A 23,049-nucleotide genomic window follows, 5' to 3' on the forward strand; every position below is an offset into this window, starting at 1 on the left:
GAGTGGAAACTCGAGTCCAAACTCTTTTTCTCAACAATGGTTTTTCTTCTTCTTTTTAAAATATGCCATCGGGGGATAAGAAAACAATAAATTTTGGTAAAAAGAAGAGTTTAGTATCGGAGAAGGGTTACAGTTTTAAACCAAAATTAGGATTTTTTATTTTTTTGAAAGGCAACCAAAATTAGATTAAAAAAATGAGTTTAAATTCGGTACGCTTTACGTAGGGAGCTGGGAGTCTGGGACGGGACCGAGGGAGTAAGGCCCCGTTCCAGAAACTTTCTTAAAAAATAAGCAGCTTATTTCACATTTTCAAACTCAAAAATAATGTAAATAAAAAATAATTTTTAAATTTTTTTTGCATCATATAAAAGATCTCAATGAAATTTTTCAAATAAGATTCATAATACATATTTTTAAATTTCAATAAGCTTTTCATTTTTTAACTTGAAATTACCTCCTTAAAAAATGTTTTTTTTGAATACTGGAACGGAGCCTAAGGTAGTCCGTAGTCGTCGTCTCAGAGGCCTGAATCGAAGCTCACTCTCTCTCACCAATGGCAACTCTATCCCTCCTCTCTCTCCTCCTCCTCCTCCCCCTCTCTCTCCTCTTCCTCCTACTCCTCATCCTTCGCCCCCGCCCCGTCAAGATCCCCATCAAGGACCGCCACGTCTTCATCACCGGCGGATCGAGCGGCATCGGCCTCGCCATGGCCCACCAGGCCGCCTCCCAGGGCGCCCGCGTCTCCATCCTCGCCCGCGGCCGCGACAAGCTCGAGGAGGCCCAGCGCGAAATCCGCCTCGCCACCGGCATCGACGTCGCTGTCTTCAGCGCCGACGCGCGCGACTTTGTGGCCGTCAAGGCCGCAGTCGAGGAGGCCGGGCCGATCGACGTGCTGGTGTGCAACCAGGGGGTCTTCGTGCCGTCGGAGCTAGAGAAGCAGGCGATGGAGGAGGTGAAGTTTATGATCGACGTGAATTTGATCGGGACGTTTCATTTGGTCAAGGCGGCTCTGGATGGGATGAAGAAGAACCGGAGGGAACGTGGACCGGGTTCGATTGCGTTTATGTCGTCGCAGGCCGGCCAGGTATAAAAGACTCAGACTGGGATGCATTCTTTTGATTTACTGTTGGGGTCTGGATGTTTATGAATTTTTTAGGTCAATAGATTTGACATTGTTCTGCAATGAAGATAGCTCCAATGTAAGATTTGGTAGCTTGCTGAGTTACTATAAAACACGGCGTGCGGGAGTAAAAGCGGGAGCGTGAGCCCGAAAGCATGTTTTCGAAAACGAGTTTAAATTCTTTCTGCCAGCAATGTAAACAATGGGTTTTCCGCTGCCCTCATTGTGGCGCCACCATGCATTTATAAAATACGTGTGTGAGTAAAAGCGGGATCGCGAGCCTAAAAGCATGTTTCGAAAACGAGTTTAAATTCTTTCTGTCAGCATTGCAGACCGTGGGTTTTCCGCCACCACTACTGTGGACCCCGTTGTGTGTTGTGTTTTACACGACCGTTGTGTGTGTAGCACTTTTGTGTAATATGGACCGTCCATCTTGTCAGGCCCAACGAGTTTAAATTCTTTCGTTGCAGGCCGGCCAGTGATGCATTCTTTTGTTTTGCTATTAGGATCTGTTTGGTTTAACTGTAGGTTTCATATCCAGAGATTTGAAATAGCTATTTGATGAGGAGTTGGAAATTGATTTTGAGAGCTTTATTATTTACATTAACATCATGATTGGGCAACACTTATGCCTAAGTTATCTTTTTTTAATTACATCATCTACTTCTGAGTGATCTTTTGTTATATTTTTCGTCAAAAAGTTTTAGCAGTATGGACAAAAAAGATGGTTGTTTCAAACTTTTTTCTTTTTTGTGAGTTTTTTTTTTTTTTAACTACCCTCGTGGAGAAAGAAATAACAATAATTGATGGTGAATCTAATAAAGATTCAGAAAGGACAAACAGAAATACCAAAACAATAATTCAGCAAGAACAGGGCCTTAATAGTAGCTTTTGCCTTTTATTCTTTTCAGCTATTGGTCGACTGTTTATGTTATAGGTGTTGACTTGGAAAGTTTGTACTCCTCTTGACATAGATGCAAGTAAGGCCCACTCTCATGGGGGGCTTACAAAATGCTCTAACATCAGAAGAGTCATCTTTTACTAGCTTTATTGCTTTTCTGGTCTTCAATAGTTGGGAATGTTTTTGAAACACGCTTTCAGGCGCCTCCTCCTTAATAGCTTTATTGCTTTTCCTGTCTTTTAGTTTGGAATGTTGTTGAAACACTAATATATCCTTCCTATTGTTCTAGTAATGTTGGTACCAAGTAACCAGCGTGTTAGATACTTTTGAGCATTACGTTAGACTTTGCGGGTATCAATTGTTACACGAATAGAACTCTTTACTAGTACTGTTTATCTCATTATTTAAAATTGGTTTCACTTACAGGTAGGTATATATGGCTACACTGCTTATTCAGCTAGTAAATTTGGCCTCAGGGGCATGGCAGAATCATTGCAACAGGAAGTTATTGCAGATAATATTCACGTCTCCCTAATATTTCCCCCGGACACCGAAACCCCTGGTTTGGCAGAAGGTTTGGGATTTGATCCTGTTTTATTAGTGGCTGCATAGTTTTTGCAAATGCAATTTGTTGTTAGGTTGTGATGCAATCATGCAACACAAGCCTCTAATATATTGTTTATAAGTATACAGATCTGGCTCCTCCGTATAAACATTTTATTTAGTTGGTAAAATTTTGGTTCTTGATTCACTCAAACATTTTGATGGTCACTAATTGCCCAAAAACTTGAGTTGTTTGAAACTGAACCCAACCATGTATATCTAGCCATCCAACACCCTCCCTCATATGCAGCTCTCTTTGTAAGTGGAGATGCAAAGATCAACATTGTTGGAGAAGAATAGTCATGTCCATGAAGAAGACAACAGGTCTAACTAAAGCTGGAAAAGATGCTTACAAAGACATTGGAACCAAAGACCTCCCTGATTTCTAAGATGAGATATCATGTCCGATCACCTTTTGTCCCCATAATGCATGAGTTTAGCTATGGGTCCAACATTGTATATCAAGCAATCTAATGGTTTTTGAAGTAGATTACCTAGCTAGCTAGCCCTTGCTCAACTAAATACTGGTAAACCATGTGACCCTACCAACTATTCTTCGTGATATCTCTCAACTTTAGAATATGTGATGTGGCTTCCCTTATCAGAAGTTCAGGTTATTGACAAATGGGAATGATATTTTAAGGCCTTCATGCCTTACAATTTTGAGTGAATTGTTTCTTAGGGTGCTTTTCAAAAGGTTGTTCTAGGGAAGTGGGGAAGTGTCACTATCAAGGACTTTAAATAAGCCTTCTGGATTTGGAAAATGATTAGGCCCCAATGGCAAAATAAATATGAACCTCTGAATCAAGTACTTCTCTACTCGACTCAATATGCCTTTGTTACCACCGCTTATAGCTCAACTAGTTTCCTATGGATCTCAAACCTTCATAGTCTTCCTCGATTTTGCTCTATTTCTTTTAGTGCCTCAAACCTCAATCAAGTTAGTCGAAGTATTATCATACCATCTCAAAGGGCTTTGCCTTATTTTTGCTTCATTTGGTGCCACTTCTAACAGACCTTTGTTATATACTTTTCTTATAGTATCTTTTTTCAGAGTACCACTCCTGCATTCTCATTGCAAGTTCCTTGATTCTTAAGCATGTTGTTTCTTTATCACCCAAAATTTCATGGCATGCGTTATAGTGGGCTGTTAGGCTTTATAGCAGTCTAAAACGCTTCCTTGCACTAGATGCCACTTTCTTTGCTTGCGAAATTTTGGCAAATCTTCATCCTATTTCTTCTTTTACACTAATTATGACTCCAATTATTTCCCCTTGGTCCTACTCCCAAACCTTCAGATCTTAAAGCGTCACCCTACAATTCTACCTTGGATTATCACACATGTTGCTTTGCGGATAAATACATGCATGTACATCATAGGGTATAGTCATATTTCATACCCCAGGCTATTCTACTACTTCACTACTTACAAAATGCACCTACCCTCCATAACGGACCTCTATATATATATATATATATATATATATATATATATATATATATTATCCCCTTCCATCTGTTTGTTACACACTCGTGTGCATATAAATTTGAGATGAGAATATGTTTGGGAAGACACAAAAAGTGCAAGAAACAGATGTTTGTCATTAACCTTAGAAACTTGGAGTGAGGAAGCAGGTCAAAGAGATGAGAAAGAGAAAGGGAAAGGGAAGCGGTAGTCAACGGTATTGTTGATCGCCGGGACGAGAGAGAGAGAGGGCAGAAGTGGGAGGAAGGACATCTTGAGAGCGTTACCCATACAGCTGACAGTAGCAGACACCCAGAGAGTTGGCAGAGGGATGCTTTCCGGAGAACGGTGGTTGTAGCACCCGGAGAGGTGGGCGGAAATGAAGTGGTGGGATGTTAATGAAGACTGTTGGAAAATGCTTAGAAATTGGCCCAAGAGAAAGTGGGTTGTCCACTGTTTGGGGGCTTAGATGGAAGTGTAAAACTAATTTGGATATCGGAAAGACTGCCCTAAGGCCTGTATCCAACCCGTCAATGTGGCCTTGCGTTCCAGGGAGATGAATTTTGCCCACTTTTCAGGTCTCATAGAGATGTGAAAACACATAAAAACGCTAACCTGGAGCTGGAAAAGAGATGTACCATCAGTTCCTTTGGCTTTGATATACCATTTTATGGCCGAGTCTAAGACCTAAAAGAGAGACCATTCTCGCCAAGTCTCTGCAGTATCTCTGCCTTCTATACTGTTCATATTGTATGTGCTAAGACTTTGTGCATTTTCTGATATTCTGAGCTTTAGTTAATCAAATTCTGGTACGGTAGTTGTTTAGTATACATAAAAGATCGAAGAATCTATGAAAAAGATTTCTTTTTTCAATATCCTGAACAAGATCCAAGAATAAGATTAAGATTAGTTGATGGAACAAGGGGGTAGTCTCAATCACATTAGTAATTTCTGCATGGACAATGTTTCTGTATACTTCGTCTTCATTGAATTAAGTTGCAAAAGTTTTGTCGTATTGATGTCTTTTATGTGTACAACTTTTTCCTCCTTTTTAAAAGATTCCAATTATTGCAGAGGAGAAGAAAAAACCACAGTTGACCAGTATCATAGCAGCTTCCTCGGGTGCCATGAAAGCTGATGAAGTTGCTAAGAAAGCTTTGGATGGAATCAAGTCTGGTAGTTTTTTTGTGCCATGCAACTTCGAGGGAATCCTACTGGCCATTGCAACTGCTGGTCTATCCCCTCAGAGATCATTGTGGATGGCGTTTGTTGAGGTGATTGCTGCTGGGATCGCACGTATTGCAGCTCTATACTTCCAATGGAGTTGGTATGGAAGCATAGAAAAGTGGCATGCACATAAGAAATAGTAAGTATCTTTTAAAGTTGCTCTCTTGTTTGGAAGATACACATTCCCCAATAGCTTCATTGATTCTCCGAATTTCCTCCAGTATAATTAGTTTCATTCAAGTACTTGTGGAAAAAACAAACAAAAGAAGTTTAGTTGGGAACTTTCTAAAAGGGATGATAATGATATGCTAAATTAGCTTTATATTATGTGCCATTCCTTTTTTATTGGTTATTATGTGTGTAAGGAACCTCCACATTTTTATTGTGGAACCTCCGTATTTGAACTCATAAGCACCACTACCCAAGTTAAGCAGAAAGTTTTAGTGATCTCCTTAGTCGCTGCTATTTATTTTAGTGTTGATACTAATTCAAGCAAAAGCTCGTCAGATATGTGATTGTGTCAATTTTGAACTCATCAAGGTACACCCGAGTTTCCGATAACAGTAGCAATATAGCTCGACTCGACCCCTTCTTCATCGAGAGTTCAAGGGGAACATTGTCCAAACATTATGGTATTTTATACAAGCCTTTTTGTTACAGGCTTCATTTTTGTACTGACCTAAGATTTTTCTCTTGTGCTTCCCAAAATAATTCTGGAAGCTTTGTTTCTCTTTTGAACTTGGAAACTGTTTCACATACATTGTAATCCTCAATGTAGAACTTCTTTGAGCTGAGGTTCTGTTAGATTCTTGAAGGACACTAATTGAAGTAGTCTGATAGATTTGCTTTCTTGTACAAGAGAAAAAGAAAAAGATTTATTAGTAGCAGTTGCAGGTTCCCCGCTATTTCCTTCCAGGCACGCAGTTGAATGTGCTATGTGCTGAATTGTATGTCTGTGATCTAACATGGTGTACCGAGGGATTTAGAAAGCATACTAATGAAACAATCCGTTTGGGAAGGTGCAATTCTCTTAGAGTAATATTTTTTGTTTTGGTACACCTCTTAGAGTAACATTGAGATCTCATACATTGCTAGAAATTTTGTTTAGCTTCCTCACTACATGCATGTCATTTGGAAAGCCCACATCTAAGTAATCCAGGACGGAAGTATTAAGGGGCGAGTTGGGGCAATTGGCCCGCTTCCTTTTGGGAAAAACACTTGAGCCACAGCATTTTTGGAGCATTTAGATTTAGAAATTCCCTCCTATTGATATTTATTCCACCATTAAATCCTCGATTTGTACTGCCCTAATTTCTCATCTACGCCACTTCCTTTTTTGTCTCCAAATCTCTCTCCAGCACATTCATATCTCTTGTCTCTATGTCACGATGGCCATCAAACTTTCCTCCTCACAAAATATATTTGCACTTCAGTTTAGTTACTTGAATTGCTGAACTAGAAAAAGGTATTTTGTTTGGTTAGAGGTAAAAAATTGTCCCCGCTAGACAAAATTCTTGGCTACGCCACTACAAGTAGTTGGTATGAGGTACCTAGTAACAGTTGAGTGTAGCATTCCCAAGAATTAGAAGTCATATTTGTAACAGTAATTATTTTAAAAAATTAGTCTAGGGTCCACTGTAGAAAACTTGTAACCCAGTTAGTCCACTTCTAATGTTTATAGACCCTCTAGTCCACTAATGTAATTTAGTAAGGCTTTAAGTCCAGTTTTTTTTAAAAAGAAATTAAACCAAGACAAAAATGCCCCTCTTATATAAGCTGTCATATAGAGAGAAACCCTAGACCACGAAGAAATCTAGAGCACAGCCTCCTCTCTCCCTCTCTCTCTCTCGGCGATGACCAGGGGCAAGTCCTGACCACTTCATTGCCGAGCTTTTAAGATCGGTGGGCCTACTACTCCTCCCCATCGGCCTCCTCCTTGTCATCGTATTCCTCTCCTCCGACGCTGGCTCCGCCTTCTCCGGCCTCTTCTCCACCGGCGAACCCGACTCCATCCACCGTGTCATCACCCATTGGAGTCGCCCTGTTTCTAGTTCTGATCCTTTTTCTCCTTTTCAACCGGGTCTTCATTTTCCACGGCGACGATGGATCGGATGAGTAATATTGGTCGTGTTTATTTATGATGAATTATTTATTTATTTATTATGATATCATTTTCTCATGTTTTCTTCTCTGTTTCTTATATTTATTAGTACATACGTATATAAAGTATCGGTATCTGTTTCTTCTATGTTTTGTTTTTTGCAAAATGATGTATTCCATTGGATATCGATTAACTTCGAACGAAATTTTGATAGCATTATGAAATATTGTTGATCATATTATATATGATTGTGTTGGCATAAAACACATTCCAAACATCCACAGATAACTTTATATGTTTCAGATCTATCTTCGTTTTTTGATAACGTACAGAGAACAAATTGGGAGATATAAGATTATATGTGCGCTTTTGTTAATGTATTATCAAACATAAGACAAGAACACAGATTGTGACATATAAATTTATATGTGCATTTTTTCAACATACGGAGAACATTTTTGGCATAGTACAAAGTCCAGTCTGTTCAAATATACACATCTAATATTATATGTGCTTGTGTTGGCAAAAAATATGTTCCAGATATCAATAGATAACCTTATATGTCTCAAATCTATCTTTGTTTTTTATAACATATAGAAGACAGATTGGGACATATAAGATTATATGTACACTTTTGTTAATGTAGTACCAAACATAAGACAAGAACGCAGATTGAGACAGATAACATTATATATTAAGGTGAGGCACGTTCAAGAAGGAAATGACTCAAAATAGATGATAAAAAGAAAAGAAAAGAAAAGAAAAGAAATTTTTTTGTCACACATATGGCGTTATATGTTAAGGGTTGGCGGGTTCAGGAAGGAAATGGCTCAAAATAGAAATAAAAAAGAAAATAATTTTTTTTGTCACACATATAACGTTATATGTTGGCGTGGTGGTGATGGAGGTGGCGTGGTGGTGGGGGTGGTACAAAAAAAAGAGAAATTTTTGTTACACAGATAACGTTATATGTTGGAGTGGTGGTGGTGGTGGTGGTGGAGTGGTGGTGGTGGCGGCGGAGGTGGAGGTGGTGGTGGTTACATGGTTGCAACAAGATCGAAAAAAATGGAAAAATACATTTTTTGTGTTAGCCAAACAAGGCCCTTGTTTCTTTACATAGGGTTAAGAACTTTAAAAGTGGATTAGTGAGGTTAGAAACATGCTATAGTGGACCTCCCAAAAATTCTCCCTTATTATTTTGGCCTTGTTTGCCATGAATTGTAGTATCCTTATGTTGCATTATCTGAGTTTTGGAATTCAGAATTATATCTTTGAAGTTAACTCGCGATTCACATTCGTGAGTACGATCTTACGAGCACCGTAAATTGTGCTCAACTACGAGTTTGTTGGACAATTGATGATCCATATTCTCCTTCTGTTCTTTGATTTCAGAACTCTGGACCACGTTGGGGTGTTTGGCAAGTGGGAAATTTCCTATTCTGGAGTTATCAGCTATTACGTTTTGATGACTTTTAAGGTCTTCAAGAGGTGGTAGAAACTGAAGTCGGACTTGAAGCCAGCTATCATTTTTCACAATTCCTCGGTATGGGTCAATGGATTGCAAACTGCCTTCTCCACTATGCACACGGCTTTATGTTTGTTAAATATATGGAAACCAAAAAGGGGGGAAAAAAAACATTTTTTTTGCAGTTTCATAGTTTTCTGCTGCTGCTGTTGTTGGTAAATTTTGTAGTTTCATAGTTGTCCAATAAATCCCATGTATTTCTCAGGGACTTTGTCAGTTCTTTATTGTGTAGGTTGTTTTTCTTCTGCATATGTAGTGAAGCCGTATTGTGTTTCTTGTGTATGCTATTTGTAAGAAACAATTGGAATGTGAGGTATATCATGTATGCCTTGATTGCAGGGGAGGCTCCACCTCCATTTCCACCACATTCATGCTCTGTGAATTATTCATCCCCACTTCCTGATGGATGTGTAGAACGCTGGCGGCGGCATGCTTGACACATAGAGAGTCGGACGGGAAGTAGTGTTTCCAGTTGCAGATGGGTGAGACTCACCTGTAAGAACCTGCCCTTGGGAGGGAAAGGGGCCTGTCCTCTTTTGGAGTGCAACTGTGTGTGTGTGTGTGTGTGTGTGTCGAATTAAATTATATACACTTGCAATGTATACATTCTTTTCCTCCAAAACAATGGTCTTGACAAAACATGAATTTCTACGTCTTACAAGTATAGCATATACGAACACAAACATCTGGGGGTCCATGCACACCACGTAGATGACATGATCTCAACCATAAATGGCCACAGCACACTAGAATTGTGAAAACTGTAAGAAAAGTCTTGCTAAGTTGGCTGATTGCATTAAAGGAAATGGGTGGGATAGTAGTACATGTTGTTAGTTAGGGCACATAGTTAATTCTATGGGGTCTCTCTCTCATTAATTGTCCTCTCCCCCATTTTCCTATAAATGTAGGTGTAATTGGAGAGATATGTAGAGTATGAATATCAATGAGAAAGAAAAGGCATAGAGCAGAAAAGAGAAACACTGAGTATAATATAATAGGTCCTGAAGATCTACTTTGCTCTTGATAGTTCTTGGAGAAACTATCCTTCTATATATTTGTGTCTACCTTTTAATTTAGTTTATGCAATCTTATTTATTTTGCGTTAGTTTTATAACACGTTATCAACACGAGTCTCTACCATACTAAGAAAGGTAAATGCTTTATATTTCATGTAACTCACTTGTTCATATGCTCTGCTTACTATATCTTTCTCCTGCATAATATACGTAAGTAGTATATGCTAAAAAAAAGGGTACATGAAGTATTTACCAATTATAAATCCTGAAGAATTCTATTTACAATAAAAGAAAAGGAATACCTGAAGTATTCTACTAGTAAATACTTATATATATATATATATTAGGGCGGTTCCGGGGACACTTAAAAAAACACCTCATAGTTTCCAATCAAATTTTGATGATCCGAGTCGCTCAATGTGATCAGAACGTGATTTTAAGAGTACTCGTTAGAAATCAGCAAAAAAAATGACCAAAAAGGGCTTGATCCGAATAGTTTCGAACAGTTTTTTATTGAACAGTTCAAATAAAAACTGCTTAAATCAAGCATTTTCTGGTCATTTTTTTTGCTAATTTCTCGCGGGCATCCTTAAAATCACATTCTGCACATATTGAACGGTTCGAATCATAAAAATTTGATCGGGAACTATAAGATTGAGATTTGGGGTGTTTTTTTTAAGTGTTTTTTTGGGTGTCTCTTGAACCGTCCCATATATATATACTAGTGTTATCCCGTGCCTACGGCACTACGCATCCCTGTTGGAAGGGCATGGCAGTTGTGTGATTTAGGTGAAAACCATGTGCACTTAACCGGGAAGTGAGAAGATATACTACAGCCATTGGATCAAATGAATCTAGGCCGTTCCAACAACTTGTCCCAACACCTTTCTGTTTTATAATAGAGATATATGAAAAAAAGGGTAGAATACTTGAATTATTTTGCACAATATGAAAAAAATGAGAACACCCGAAGTATTTTTTGCAACAAAGTGGGCGGGTCTTCAATATTGAATCCACCACACCGCTTCGAACCCGTGACCTCCATAAGGGAAACCACGAGTTTGGCTACTGAGCTAACCCTAGTGGTTAACCATATAGCAGCAAATTTATTTATTTATTTCATCCCCTCTGTTATTTTTCTAGATAAATGTTTAAATTTGTCATCTACATTACTATTTGTTCACCCTTGTCAACTTGTCATGGGAAAGGACTGAACATTTATTTTGCAATTGATAACAAGAAGCACAAACAGTCTTTGGTATAAATTTCGATAGCTTGAGTCAAAATTTAAATAGTAAATTTCCTTCGGATTATTGTTGTCTGAACATGCATGACTCTTACAAAATATGTATATATATATATATATATATATAGAGAGAGAGAGAGAGAGAGAGAGAGAGAGAGAGAGAGAGAGAGAGAGAGAGAATAAATGCATATGTATATTGCAAGTCAGTATCTTGAAAAAGACAAAAAGTAGAAGTTGGAATTGAATTGATTTTATAACCCTTGTTTTCTCAAAGTTTTAGATAAACATGGTTTATCCCACATCTTTGTTAATGTTATATTCTAACCCTGCAAGTTTATGTAAATATTATTTAGCTCATATAGGTCTGATTATTATATCATGATCCATGAGATTATTATTGCATAATATAAGTCAATTAAATTTGGCTCGCTCATTTAATTATCCCTAATTTAGATTCTTATCTAAATTGAAATATCCTATCTCAAAGTGGAGATATCATTATTGAAAAGGATATGCTGAAAAAGACATCCTTCATTTTTCACGCCTCAAATATGCTCCTGCAGCAACAATACAAAGAGTGTTCGTATGTACTCATTTAATTTTCTGTATACTGGTTGCTGAACAGAATAGTAATGAGAAATCACAAGTCTCATCCAGTTTGTTCTGTACCATTCCCAGAAGCAAATAGAGCCCATTTTTCAAGTCAGGGACGAGACTGTGGTCATGGACATGGGTATGTGCGTGAAGCTACTAAGTTCGTGGAGGATATATTCAGAAATTAAGCACGAAACCATATTTTACCCAGAAGTGCAATAAATGGATTAGACCAGGAGTGTCTAAAGAAAAGGGGAAGAACTTGAAAAATTAGCCTCCCAAGGATTATGATGACTTTTGCTACAGATATGGAGCAAAAGGGCATTGGTCACGTACCTATCGTACATCAAGGCATTTAGTGAAACTTTACCAGTCATCTAACAAGGAAAAGGGAAAAGAAATTGAAACAAGTTTCACTAGTCAGATTAATAATGATCAATCTGAACTTTTTGAATCTTTTGATATCTCTGAATATCTTACTGAACCAAATGAAACGAAAAATGATTTCTATGATAATGAAAATGACTACCTTGAATGATCCCAGTAGTTAGATTAAATTGTATTTTCCTATTTATATTGCATGTAATTAATTTGAAAGTATCTTAGGTTGTTTTTATCATTTGAAAGTATCAATTTATGGATTTTGAATTTACATTTTTGCATATAATAGGGGCATGGATACTAACAATGCGTTGTCAAAAAGAAAGATAACCGGTGAAGATATTTGTTTGGTAGACAGTGGTACAACACATACCATTCTTCGGGATAACAAATAATTTAAACAATTGACAAAAATACAAGCAAATGTCAATATAATATCAGGATCCACAAACCTAATTGAGGGCTTTGGAAGAGTGAATATTGTGTTAACAAATGGGACAAATTTAAGTATTGATAATGCTCTGTATTCTACCAGATCCAGAAGAAATCTTCTAAGTTTCAAAGATATACGTTGTAATGGTTACCATATTGAAACCATCAGCCAAGGTCAAGAAGAGTATTTATATATCACTTCTAATGTATCTGGCCAGAAGCTAGTATTAGAAAAAAATTATGCATTCTCTTTTGGGCTATATTATACAACGATTAGAACAATTGAATCATATGCGGTTATGCACCAGAAGTGCTCTAATCCAAAACTTTTCATGCTATGGCATGATCGCCTTGGGCATCCAGGTTCAATAATGATGCATTGTATTGTCGAAAATTCACATGGACATCCGTTAAAGAGCCGAAAGATTTTTTTGCCTAGCAATTACCCCTGTAATGCTTGTTCGCAAGGGAAACTGATAACTAGACCATCTATCTCTAAAATCGTTGAGTCTCCATCCTTTTTACAAAGAGTTCAATGGGATATTTGTGGTCCAATACACCCATTTTATGGATCATTTCGCTATTTCATGATTTTAGTTGATGTCTCAACGAGATGGCACATACTTGTTTATTATCTACACGAAATGTTGCATTTGCTAGATTTCTTGCCCAGATAATCAGATTACGAGCACAATTTTCGGATCACCCAATCAAGACAATTCGTTTGGACAATGTTGGAGAATTCACATCTCAGGCATTTAATGATTACTGTATGTCAATAGGTATTGATGTTGAACATACTGTTGCGCACACACATACCCAAAATGGTTTAGCTGAGTCTTTTATTAAAAGATTTCAACTGTCACGACCCAAATCCAGCTGATTTGAATATCATGGCCGGCCAGTGAGTCTGCCTCACCAAAGGCCTCTATTGCTTCTTCTTTTTTTAAAGAAAGAAATATACTTAACATTTGCGGAAGCGATCTATAAAAAAATAAAAGTCACTAGATTTTCCTTTTAATTACGGAGACATGAGCTACATTTTTTTTTCTCGTTTCCCTTCCACTACATAACCTCGACATAAGCTTAATGGTATAGTTACTCGGCCCGTCCTTCTACTATTTCTGATTATCTGAAAAGAAAGATTTCAACAAACATAAGCCACTGCTTGTGTGAGATTATGAATTATCGGAGTTACACGACCTACCATGGAATTTTTAAAATCCTTTTTATCAGAGAAAAGCAAGAATCATAACCTCAGTTTTTCATGGCTTGAACTGTAACCAATACCATAACTTCAGCTTTTTATGGCTTGAGCTGTAACCAAAACATTTCTGTGTATAACATAACATATCATAACATAATAATATGATACCATCCAACGATTACCGCCGGTACTGAGGGAGTGACCCCCAATGCGCATAACTTGAATTGATCAATTAAATTGGACACCCGGCTGTGCCCCTTTCCATTCCGCCCTTATCACACCGTTCACACTAGTATCTTTAACGTTCCCTAGATTCAGAGACATCGTTCGGATGTATCGATAATACTTTTTCCATAATTTGTTCAAAATATCATAATTCCATGGTATATTTGCTACAAAAGAATTCGAGTGTTAAATAACCATACTTTAGTAAGCCAAAAATAAAACTTCTACGAAAAATTCATGTAACAGGGATAATTCATAACTCACCTTTCTGCATCCGAATTTTACCGTGTCAAATCGGGTCCTAGAACAGTACATAAACAATTAGAAATACTAAAATTGAGGTTGAGTTATTAACTCCAAACGAGAACTTCATCATAAATTGTGTTGATTCCTATGTGGCGTGAGGAGTGTGTGTATACGGGAAAACTTTCTTGATTTATTGCTAAGTGATATTCCATTGGCAATACATCGTTCAATTAATCGGCAGTAGACTACATGCCCCACACCCCCCCCCCCCCCCCCCCCCCCCCCCCCCCCCCCCCCCCCCTTCTTTTTTTGTTTTTTGTTTTACTATGATTAATACCATGACATGTCTCAGTTACAAATGCCATGAGCCAATTTTCGGCAAGCATGACTTATGCTAAAAACAAAGCTAATTTTGTTGTTATTACAATTGTGTGTGCCCGTGTGAGATATATATATTACTGTGTGTGTGTGTTGAGTGTGAGGAAGAGATGTATCAGTACTCACCTCTTAAATTCTCTTTTCTTCCTTTTTTTTTCTTCTTCCTTATTTTCCTCTTTCCCCACCCTTCCCTCTCTCTTATATTTTCTTCTTTTCTTTGGTTGTGTTTGTGTGTGTCGTGTGGGGTGGGGTGGTGTGTGTTTGTGTGGAAGAGGTGCTAGCTATCTCTATTATAAAACAGAAGGGTGTGAGGACAAATTGTTGGAACGGTTCAGATTCATTTGATCCAAAGGTTATAGTGCATCCTCCTATTTCTCGGTTAAGTGTCCACGGTTTTCACCTAAATCACACAACTGCCATCCCCTTCCACCTTTCACGCTTATTTCTAGGGGTTTCACATTTATTTCAAATTCCAAACCTCCGTCTTCTCCGTTTTCTTCTGTTCCCATCGCCGTGCACGCTGGAACTTCGGATCGCCACCATATCGCCACACCAGTCCATGTTTGAAATCCCACTCACTTTCTCTCTCAGCAAAAGGCAGTCCCAAGACTCAAATTTTGAAACCCCATTCATGTTTTTTGATTTGCCTAACATCTCTGATTCTCTGGTTTTGATAAGTATTATCAAATAGCAAGGTAAGTCCTTTTTTTTAATGGGTACTTGGATATAAATTGATTGATGTGCTCCTTTCTCAATTGTGCTTGATCGATAATTTCTGTATTCTGCCAATATTTTTTTTTACTTTCCTGCTTTGATTTTATTTTGACATTCTGTTGTCTATCAATTGGGAAAGTACTGTAGAACTCTAGAATGGTAAATGGTGAAGGGGGTTATTGCAAGGTTTTGACTTTGAAACGAGACATGCATATACAAGGGCCTTTGTGCAGGGCAGGGCTGTACTTTGCCTTTGCCCAATCTTTTTTTCCAAAAATCTGAAACACCAGAGACATGTGTTCGCTTCTCTTCTCCTTTTTAATGAAGGGCATGAGCCTTGGTCCCTGTGGGTTGCGCATGTTCTCTTTACAGGAGGACCTAACCACTTAAAGGGGGCTGTGATTCACAATTTTTGCAAAGTTTTGACTTTCAAAAAAATTTGCATCTACCTGTCTTAAAGAAAGAAAAAACAAAGCAAGAATGCTACAACAAGAGGTCCAAATGTGAGCAGTGTAGCTTAGGGAGCAAAGGCCATTTTGCATTTCTTTCCCTTTAAACAACTTTTTTTTTTTTCGTTTTTTGGTAACTTCTCTTTGAATAAGTTCTTGCTTCACTCCTTTATGTTTTTAGTTCGACAGTCAGGGATGTTCGGGCCAACTTTTTTATCCAAACAAAGGCAAACCATCTACGGCGCCAGAACTATGGTATTCACAATGAATTACTTTCCTGTGGCTTGACTCCAAGAAATCGAACCTTGATCGATAGAAGGTCCTAAACTACCTTAGTGGTGCTAGAGAGGGACCACTAAATTTATATTTTGTTAGCATCATTATATCTGGTGGGTCCTTATCGATTTGCATTTTTTCTCTACATATGAAAAAGTAAGATGGCAGAATCTATGATCAGATTGACTGTATTCAAGAACCAATTTTAAAGAGATTGAATTTGTTACTTCACTATATATAAAATGAGTGAATTTGTCAGGGTGCTGTGAAGATCTTTGATGCTGATGGTGTACATTTCTGCTCTATATTGAGTGTTTTTCTACTACTAATTTGCTTCTCTATGATATGATGGTGTTTCTACCCATATTTGACGAAATCCCATCTCTCTATTGGAAATATGTTTATGTTTGTTGCTGCTTAGTTTTAACTTTTTACCTGGTATTTATTGGAATTCCATAAGCAAATTGATAATTCTTTGTAGCTAGCTTAAAGGTTTAGTTGGGGGAGTGTCATAAGCACGGGTAATTCTATTTCATGCCACTAAGAAGAGGATCACATACTACACACTAATGAATCGATTTAGTGTTTGAGCCACTAGCTAGCAAATACCGTAGGCACGGGCAATTTCAATCGGGATGCGTAGTGCCGTAAGCACGGGCAAACACTAGTTTATAATAAACTAGTAAGATCTAGGGTACATCTAGAAAGATCTCATCTTATCCAATCATATCTAATATTATCTAGAATAATCTAGGATTATCTAATCTCTAAAATAATCTAATAAAATCTAACAAAATCTAATAAAATCTAACAAAACATAATTAATAGAATCTAGGTGTATCCTCCAAAATCTAGAATATTCTTTAGGGATTTCTATCCGGTTTTGTCCTATAATAAGACACCGACTCTTTTCCGGATTATTCTGCTCGAAACCCACGGTTCTCCACCTCGCAGAAATTCGTGCCTTATTCTCGTGTCGTAATGATCTTAACATGGTGGGGCAATATCGGTAGAGCTTAATAAAAATTGACACATAAGCAAAAAAATATTCTAATTTTTTTTTTTTTTTAGATGTTACGTCACAACTAGTATACTTTTTAAATCCTAACGGCAAGCGACCACTAAATGTTATACTGCTTATTATTATTAGCATTGAATATATATATTTTATCACCTTATTTATTTTTAAAAGTCGGGGTGTTACATCAACTGATTGCTCGTCTGTTGCTCATGAAAACAAAATTATCAGTCTCTACTTGGGGTCATGCTATTTTACATGCTGCTTCTCTAATTTGTGTCAGGCCAACTGCATATCACAAATACTCACCTACACAACTTGTATTTGGTCAACAACCGAATATCTCTCACTTAAGAGTTTTTGGTTGTGCTGTGTATGTACCTATTGCACCTCCCCAACGCACTAAAATAGGTCATTAACGTAGACTTGGAATCTAAATAGGTTTTGACTCTCCATATATCATTAGATACCTTGAACCCTTAACATGTGATCTTTTTAAGGCACGTTTTGAGGATTGTCATTTTGATGAATCAGTGTTCCCACCATTAGGGGGAGATAAATTGCAGCCAGAAGCTCGAGGTGAAATTACTTGGAATGCTTTGACATTATCTCATCTTGATCCGTGTACTAATCAATGTGACCCAGAAGTTCAAAGGATTATTCATTTGCAAGGTATTGCAAATCAAAAAAACTACTGGATGTATTCACCAACACAAAGAAGGTAACTAAGTCTCATATACCAGCTGCTAACATTCCAGCACGCATTGAAGTTCCTGCAGAACAAAACCACTGGCATAGTAGGTGATGAGTCTAAGGCACACCAGAAGCGTGGGAGACCTGTCGGTGCAAGAGATAAATTTCTCCAAAAGAGGAAAAACCAAGACAAAGAGGCTGAAGTAGCCAGTACTCTCGAAGAGACCAAGCTAATAAATTCAAGTGCTTCTGGAGAGGCTAAACCCACAAAATAGGTAAATGAAAGAATGAATCATTCAATATTTTCCTGTAAGTATAAATCTCCTGAAGAGAAGTCTTCCGAAGAGTTATTTCCTGAAGAGGATTAGGTACCTGAAAGTAATGAGATCTCAATACATTATATGAATACGAATAGAAACAAAACTGTTGTCGACAACGTATTTTCGTTTAAAGTTGCTCTTGACATTACCAAAAGTAATGAGAACATTACTAGAAGTAATAAAGAAAGTGAATCACAAACTGTTGAGGAATGTCAACATAGAAATGATTGACCGATGTGGAAATGAGCAATTCAAGCCGCACTAAATTCTCTTGCAAAAGGGAAGTATTTGGACTTGTAGTCCAAACCCCTGAAGGGATACAGCTTGTAGGATACAATTGGGTGTTTGTTCGAAATGGCAATGAGAAGAATGAAGTTGTGCGCTATAAAGCATGGCTTGTTGCACAAGGTTCCTCATAGAGACTTGGAATTGATTACGAGGAGACATACTCTCCCATAATAGATGCAATCACATTTAGATTTTTAATCAGCTTAGTAGTCATGGAATATCTAGATATGCGCCTGATGGATGTAGTGACTGCATACTTATATCAATCACTAGATGCTGACATATACATGAAGGTCCTTGAAGGATATACTATGCCTGAACATACAAATCAAAACCTTGAAGTGTTTATTCTCTTAAGCTACAATGGATTGAAACAATTTGATCGTATGTGGTATAAATGGCTTAGTGATTATTTGCTAAAGAAAGGATATGAAAATGATCCTATTTGTTCATGTATTTTTATTAATAAATCAAACTCTGAATTTGCGATTATTGCGGTTTATGTTGATGATTTAAATCTCGTTGGAACTCTGAAAGAGCTTATAAAAATCGCAGAATATTTAAAGAAAGAGTTTAAAATGAAAGATCTTGGCAAAACAAAGTATTGTTTCGGCCTGCAGATCGAGCATTTGCCAAATGAGATTCTAGTACATCAGCCGACATACACGGAAAAAGTCCTGAAGCAATTTTATATGGATAAGGTACATCTTTTGAGTACGCCAATGATTGTTAGATTACTTGATGTGAACAAAGATCTGTTTTGACCTCTAGAAGAGGGAGAAGATATACTTGGCCCCGAAGTACCATATATGAGTGCAATCGATGCACTTATGTATCTGGCAAATTGTACAAGATCGGATATTGCATTTTCGGTCAATTTGTTGGCTTGATACAGTTTTGCTCCAACTCAGAGGCATTGGAAAGGAGTTAAACACATATTACGTTATCCCCAAGGAACGACTGATTTGGGCTTATTCTATTCAAATGTATCAACATCACAATTAATCGGATATGCAGATGCTGATTATTTATCAAATCCACATAAAGTCCAATCACAAACAGGATATGTGTTCACTTGCAGTGGTACTGCTATTTCGTGGCGTTCTATAAAGCAAACGTTGATTGCTACTTCTTCTAATCACTCTGAGATTATCGCAATTCATGAAATAAGTTGCGAATGTATTTGGTTGAGGTCTATGATTCAACACATTCGGAAAAAATGTGGATTGTCGTCAATCAAAGATCATTCGACATTATTTATCAGATTCACATAAAGCCCGATCACAAACAGGATATGTGTTCACTTGCGGTGGTACTGCTATTTCGTGGCGTTCTGTAAAGCAAACGTTGACTGCTACTTCTTCTAATCACTCTGAGATTATCACAATTTATGAAATAAGTCGCGAATGTATTTGGTTGACGTCTATGATTCAACACATTCAGGAAAAATGTGGATTGTCGTCAATCAAAGATCATCCGATATTATTGTATGAAGATAATGCTGCATGTATCACACAGATCAAGGGAGGTTATATCAAAGGAGACAGAACTAAGCACAAATCACCAAAATTCTTCTACACTCATGACCTTCAAAAAAAATGGTGATATTGATGTTTAGCAGATATGGTCTAGTGACAATCTGGCAGACTTATTCATTAAGGCATTACCAGCCACAACATTCAAGAAGTTAGTAAACAGTATTGGAATGTGTCGACTCAAAGATTTATCTTGCAGCATTGAGGGGGAGTCAATAACTTGAAAATGATTACACTCTTTTTCCTTAGTCTAAGGTTTTATCCCACTGGGTTTTCCTTAGCAAAGGTTTTAATGAGGCAATTTAAAGACTAAAGTCATATTGCAAGAGATACAAGAATATATGTTGCACTCTTTTTCCTTCATCAAAGGTTTTTCCCATAGGGTTTTCCTTGGCAAGGTTTTAATGAGGCATATTTTTAGCATGTGATCATCCAAGGGGGAGTGTTAGAAAAGTCTTGCTAAGTTGGATGATCACATTAAAGGAAATGGGTGGAATAGTAGTACACGTTGTTAGTTAGGGAACATAGTTAATTCTGTGGGGTCTCTCTCTCATTAATCATCATCTCCCCCATTTTCCTATAAATGTAGATGTAATTGAGAGATATGTAGAGTATGAATATCAATGAGAAAGAAAAGGCATAGAGCAAAAAAGAGAAACACTGAGTATAATATATTAGATCCTGAAGATCTACTTTGCTCTTGATAGTTCCTGGAGAAACTATCCTTCTATATATTTGTGTCCACCTCTTAATTTAGTTTCTGCAATCTTATTTATTTTGCGCTAGTTTTATAACAAAAACAAAATAATGTCAATTATTGTACTTTCAAAAAGCCGATTTTTGGAGTTTTATCTTGATATTTCTAGAAATATTTGAGTAAAAGTGTAAAAAATTTATTTTTCTGATTTTTCTTGTTGAGACGAATCAATAATTCACAAAAATTTAGCGCAAAATTGACGAACATGATTTTTTTTTTTTAAATAAGGACAACTCTCAAAAAGTTTAGAGGAAGCCTTAGCCAATGGTTGAGATGTAGTGTCAAATGTTATGTGTGCGGAACCCACTCCATTGATTTCCATAGTTGAGATGTAGTGTCAAATGTTGTGTGTGCCAAACCGACCCTTTTACTTTATATCCTCCAAACTATAGCAAATGTATTTATGTCGTTTCTAAACTTTTGAACCAAACTAATTCATCTCCAACTATTGAGAAGGTTGCAATCGAGTCCATTTGACGTTTGCTCTCAAAGACTGACTCTGGGAGTCTGGAGACAAAATCAGCTTCTCACCCTCATGGCTGAGATGCTTCCAGTAGGAGTGTAGGACCCTTAACTTTCGCTCTCGACCCTTGCTCTTGCGAAGCTTAATAGTTTGAAATATTTTTGAAAAACATTTTTCATTCGCATCTTGCTCATGCACGCATTATGTAACTTAGTTTATTATACTAAGTTTCGGCATATTAGAGATCCATAATCTAGGTTTGTCGGGCTAGCAACTGAAAAGATTTTTCTTAGATGGATCAAGCTACGAAACTAGGGGTCGGCATAATCCTCGTATAGTTTATAGTACACTCCCTAGCTATGTGCTTTCGTTTTTTCCACTTTGTTTTCTGCTCTCTTTCTTCTTCTTGCTCATCTATTTTTATCATAATCAGATCTTCGGGCCAGCTTGCGCACATTTCGTCTATTTTTTCTGTGAGAGAATTAATGGTAAGGAAAAAGTCGATTTTGCCCTTAACTTTGACAGTTCAAATATGCATGTGATAGAAACCGTCTATTTGGACAGAACACATAAAATATAGACTTTATTGCAACTATCTTAGTAATCGGTGTTTCCGGTAGTAAATAAGTTGTGAGAAAAAATTTATAGCAATAATGTTATTAGGTGTTTCCGGTTAGGGGTGTGCAAAAAACCCGAGACCCGACCCGACCCGACCCGAAGGGTTTCGGGGCGGGGCCGAACATGTGGGTTCGGTCGGGTACAGGTTTATTTTTTTGTAAAAAATCAGTTTTCAGTTCGGGGCTCGGGGTGCTGTTTTTCTTATCCGACCCGACCCGATCAAAACCGACAAATTCATATAGATCACTTCGGTTTTGGTCGGACCCGACCCAACCCAAAAAATCGGGCACGTGGACGGTTATTCCCACTTGTTCGGGTTCGGGGCCCAAAAAAATTGATACCCAACATGTCAGGTCGAGGTCGGAGCCGACCCCGACCCGTCCGACCCCGTGCACACTATATTTCCGGTAGTGAATAAGTTGCAGATGATTTTTTTTTTTCTCAAGACGAATGTGTCCTAAAATCATATCAATCCATATCCGATTACTGTGATTTTTGGTCTTATCAACATTCTTGTTGAGCGCTAAAAAATAAACGATTCCAATTATCAAGATGACATGCACCCAAAAAAAAAAAAAACCACAACAAGCCGAAACTGAACCGTACTTCTTTTGAACAAATCATGACACTTAAATTGTTTATATTGAAGAAGCTACTCTTCTCGACTGCTAGTGAGATGCATGTGGAAGCTATGGACTTTATTCTTCCGGTACCATTAGAATATGTCCGAGAAATGGAGCTTCCCTCCACTTTCGCTGCTTGGATTTTCCTCCCTCCATCAAAGATTTTAAACTCACTAATAACTCCATTTTGTAGTACTACTTTGTTAGGTTTGCTACCTTACCACATGCCCACAAGAATCCATTTTTTAGTGCGTACACATTTCTAGCTTCTTCTTTTTTAGCAAAAAATTAATTAAGAAACTTGACAAAAGATACATCAAATCGGAGGAAGGAGAGGGGAATCCAACCAAAGGTTGAATGAAAACACAAAAACCACCCAACTACGACACTATGAGTTGAGTTTTGTTCACCCTTCACTTAATATGGTGAACATTACCTTCATTTCTATTGGTTAAAATAGTGTGTATCTCACTACAAAGTGTTGTCATGCTTACCAAAAGTGTATTACAGGAGGTGAGACCTGCACCATTTCAACTAAAAAGATGGAGGATAATGTTCACACTTTTAAGAAGGGTCAACAAGATTGCATTTACTATAATAATGCCCAAACATCTGTCAACAGGTGGGG

General features: G+C 37.6%; 1 protein-coding gene and 2 long non-coding RNA genes across 5 annotated transcripts; 2 read left to right on the forward strand and 1 right to left on the reverse strand.

The window, feature by feature from the left end:
* The first annotated feature begins 196 nt into the window (after positions 1-196).
* Positions 197-9,307, forward strand: LOC131316734 (3-dehydrosphinganine reductase TSC10A-like). 3 transcript variants are annotated; one of them, XM_058346164.1, is made up of 5 exons: positions 198-265; positions 510-1,084; positions 2,448-2,595; positions 5,164-5,455; positions 8,810-9,307. In XM_058346164.1, coding segments are annotated over exons 2-5 (972 nt in total). In that variant the 5' UTR covers positions 198-265; positions 510-553; the 3' UTR covers positions 8,811-9,307. The 3 variants fall into 3 exon arrangements, with proteins under 3 accessions (XP_058202148.1, XP_058202147.1, XP_058202149.1); XM_058346166.1 differs by having other exon boundaries at positions 250-265; positions 503-1,084; XM_058346165.1 differs by lacking the exon at positions 8,810-9,307 and having other exon boundaries at positions 197-265; positions 5,164-8,172.
* Positions 9,308-13,563: 4,256 nt separating this feature from the next.
* On the reverse strand, positions 13,564-14,907 carry LOC131316738 (uncharacterized). The gene is made up of 2 exons (XR_009197257.1): positions 14,794-14,907; positions 13,564-14,344 (listed from the first exon to the last, which is right to left on the reverse strand). It is a non-coding gene; the product is annotated as an uncharacterized LOC131316738 (long non-coding RNA).
* Positions 14,908-15,104: 197 nt separating this feature from the next.
* Positions 15,105-16,514, forward strand: LOC131316737 (uncharacterized). Its single transcript, XR_009197256.1, has 2 exons — positions 15,105-15,362; positions 16,024-16,514. It is a non-coding gene; the product is annotated as an uncharacterized LOC131316737 (long non-coding RNA).
* Positions 16,515-23,049: the final 6,535 nt, after the last annotated feature.

Source organism: Rhododendron vialii, chromosome 2a, assembly GCF_030253575.1.
Source record: "Rhododendron vialii isolate Sample 1 chromosome 2a, ASM3025357v1".
NCBI classification, from domain to species: Eukaryota; Viridiplantae; Streptophyta; class Magnoliopsida; order Ericales; family Ericaceae; genus Rhododendron; species Rhododendron vialii.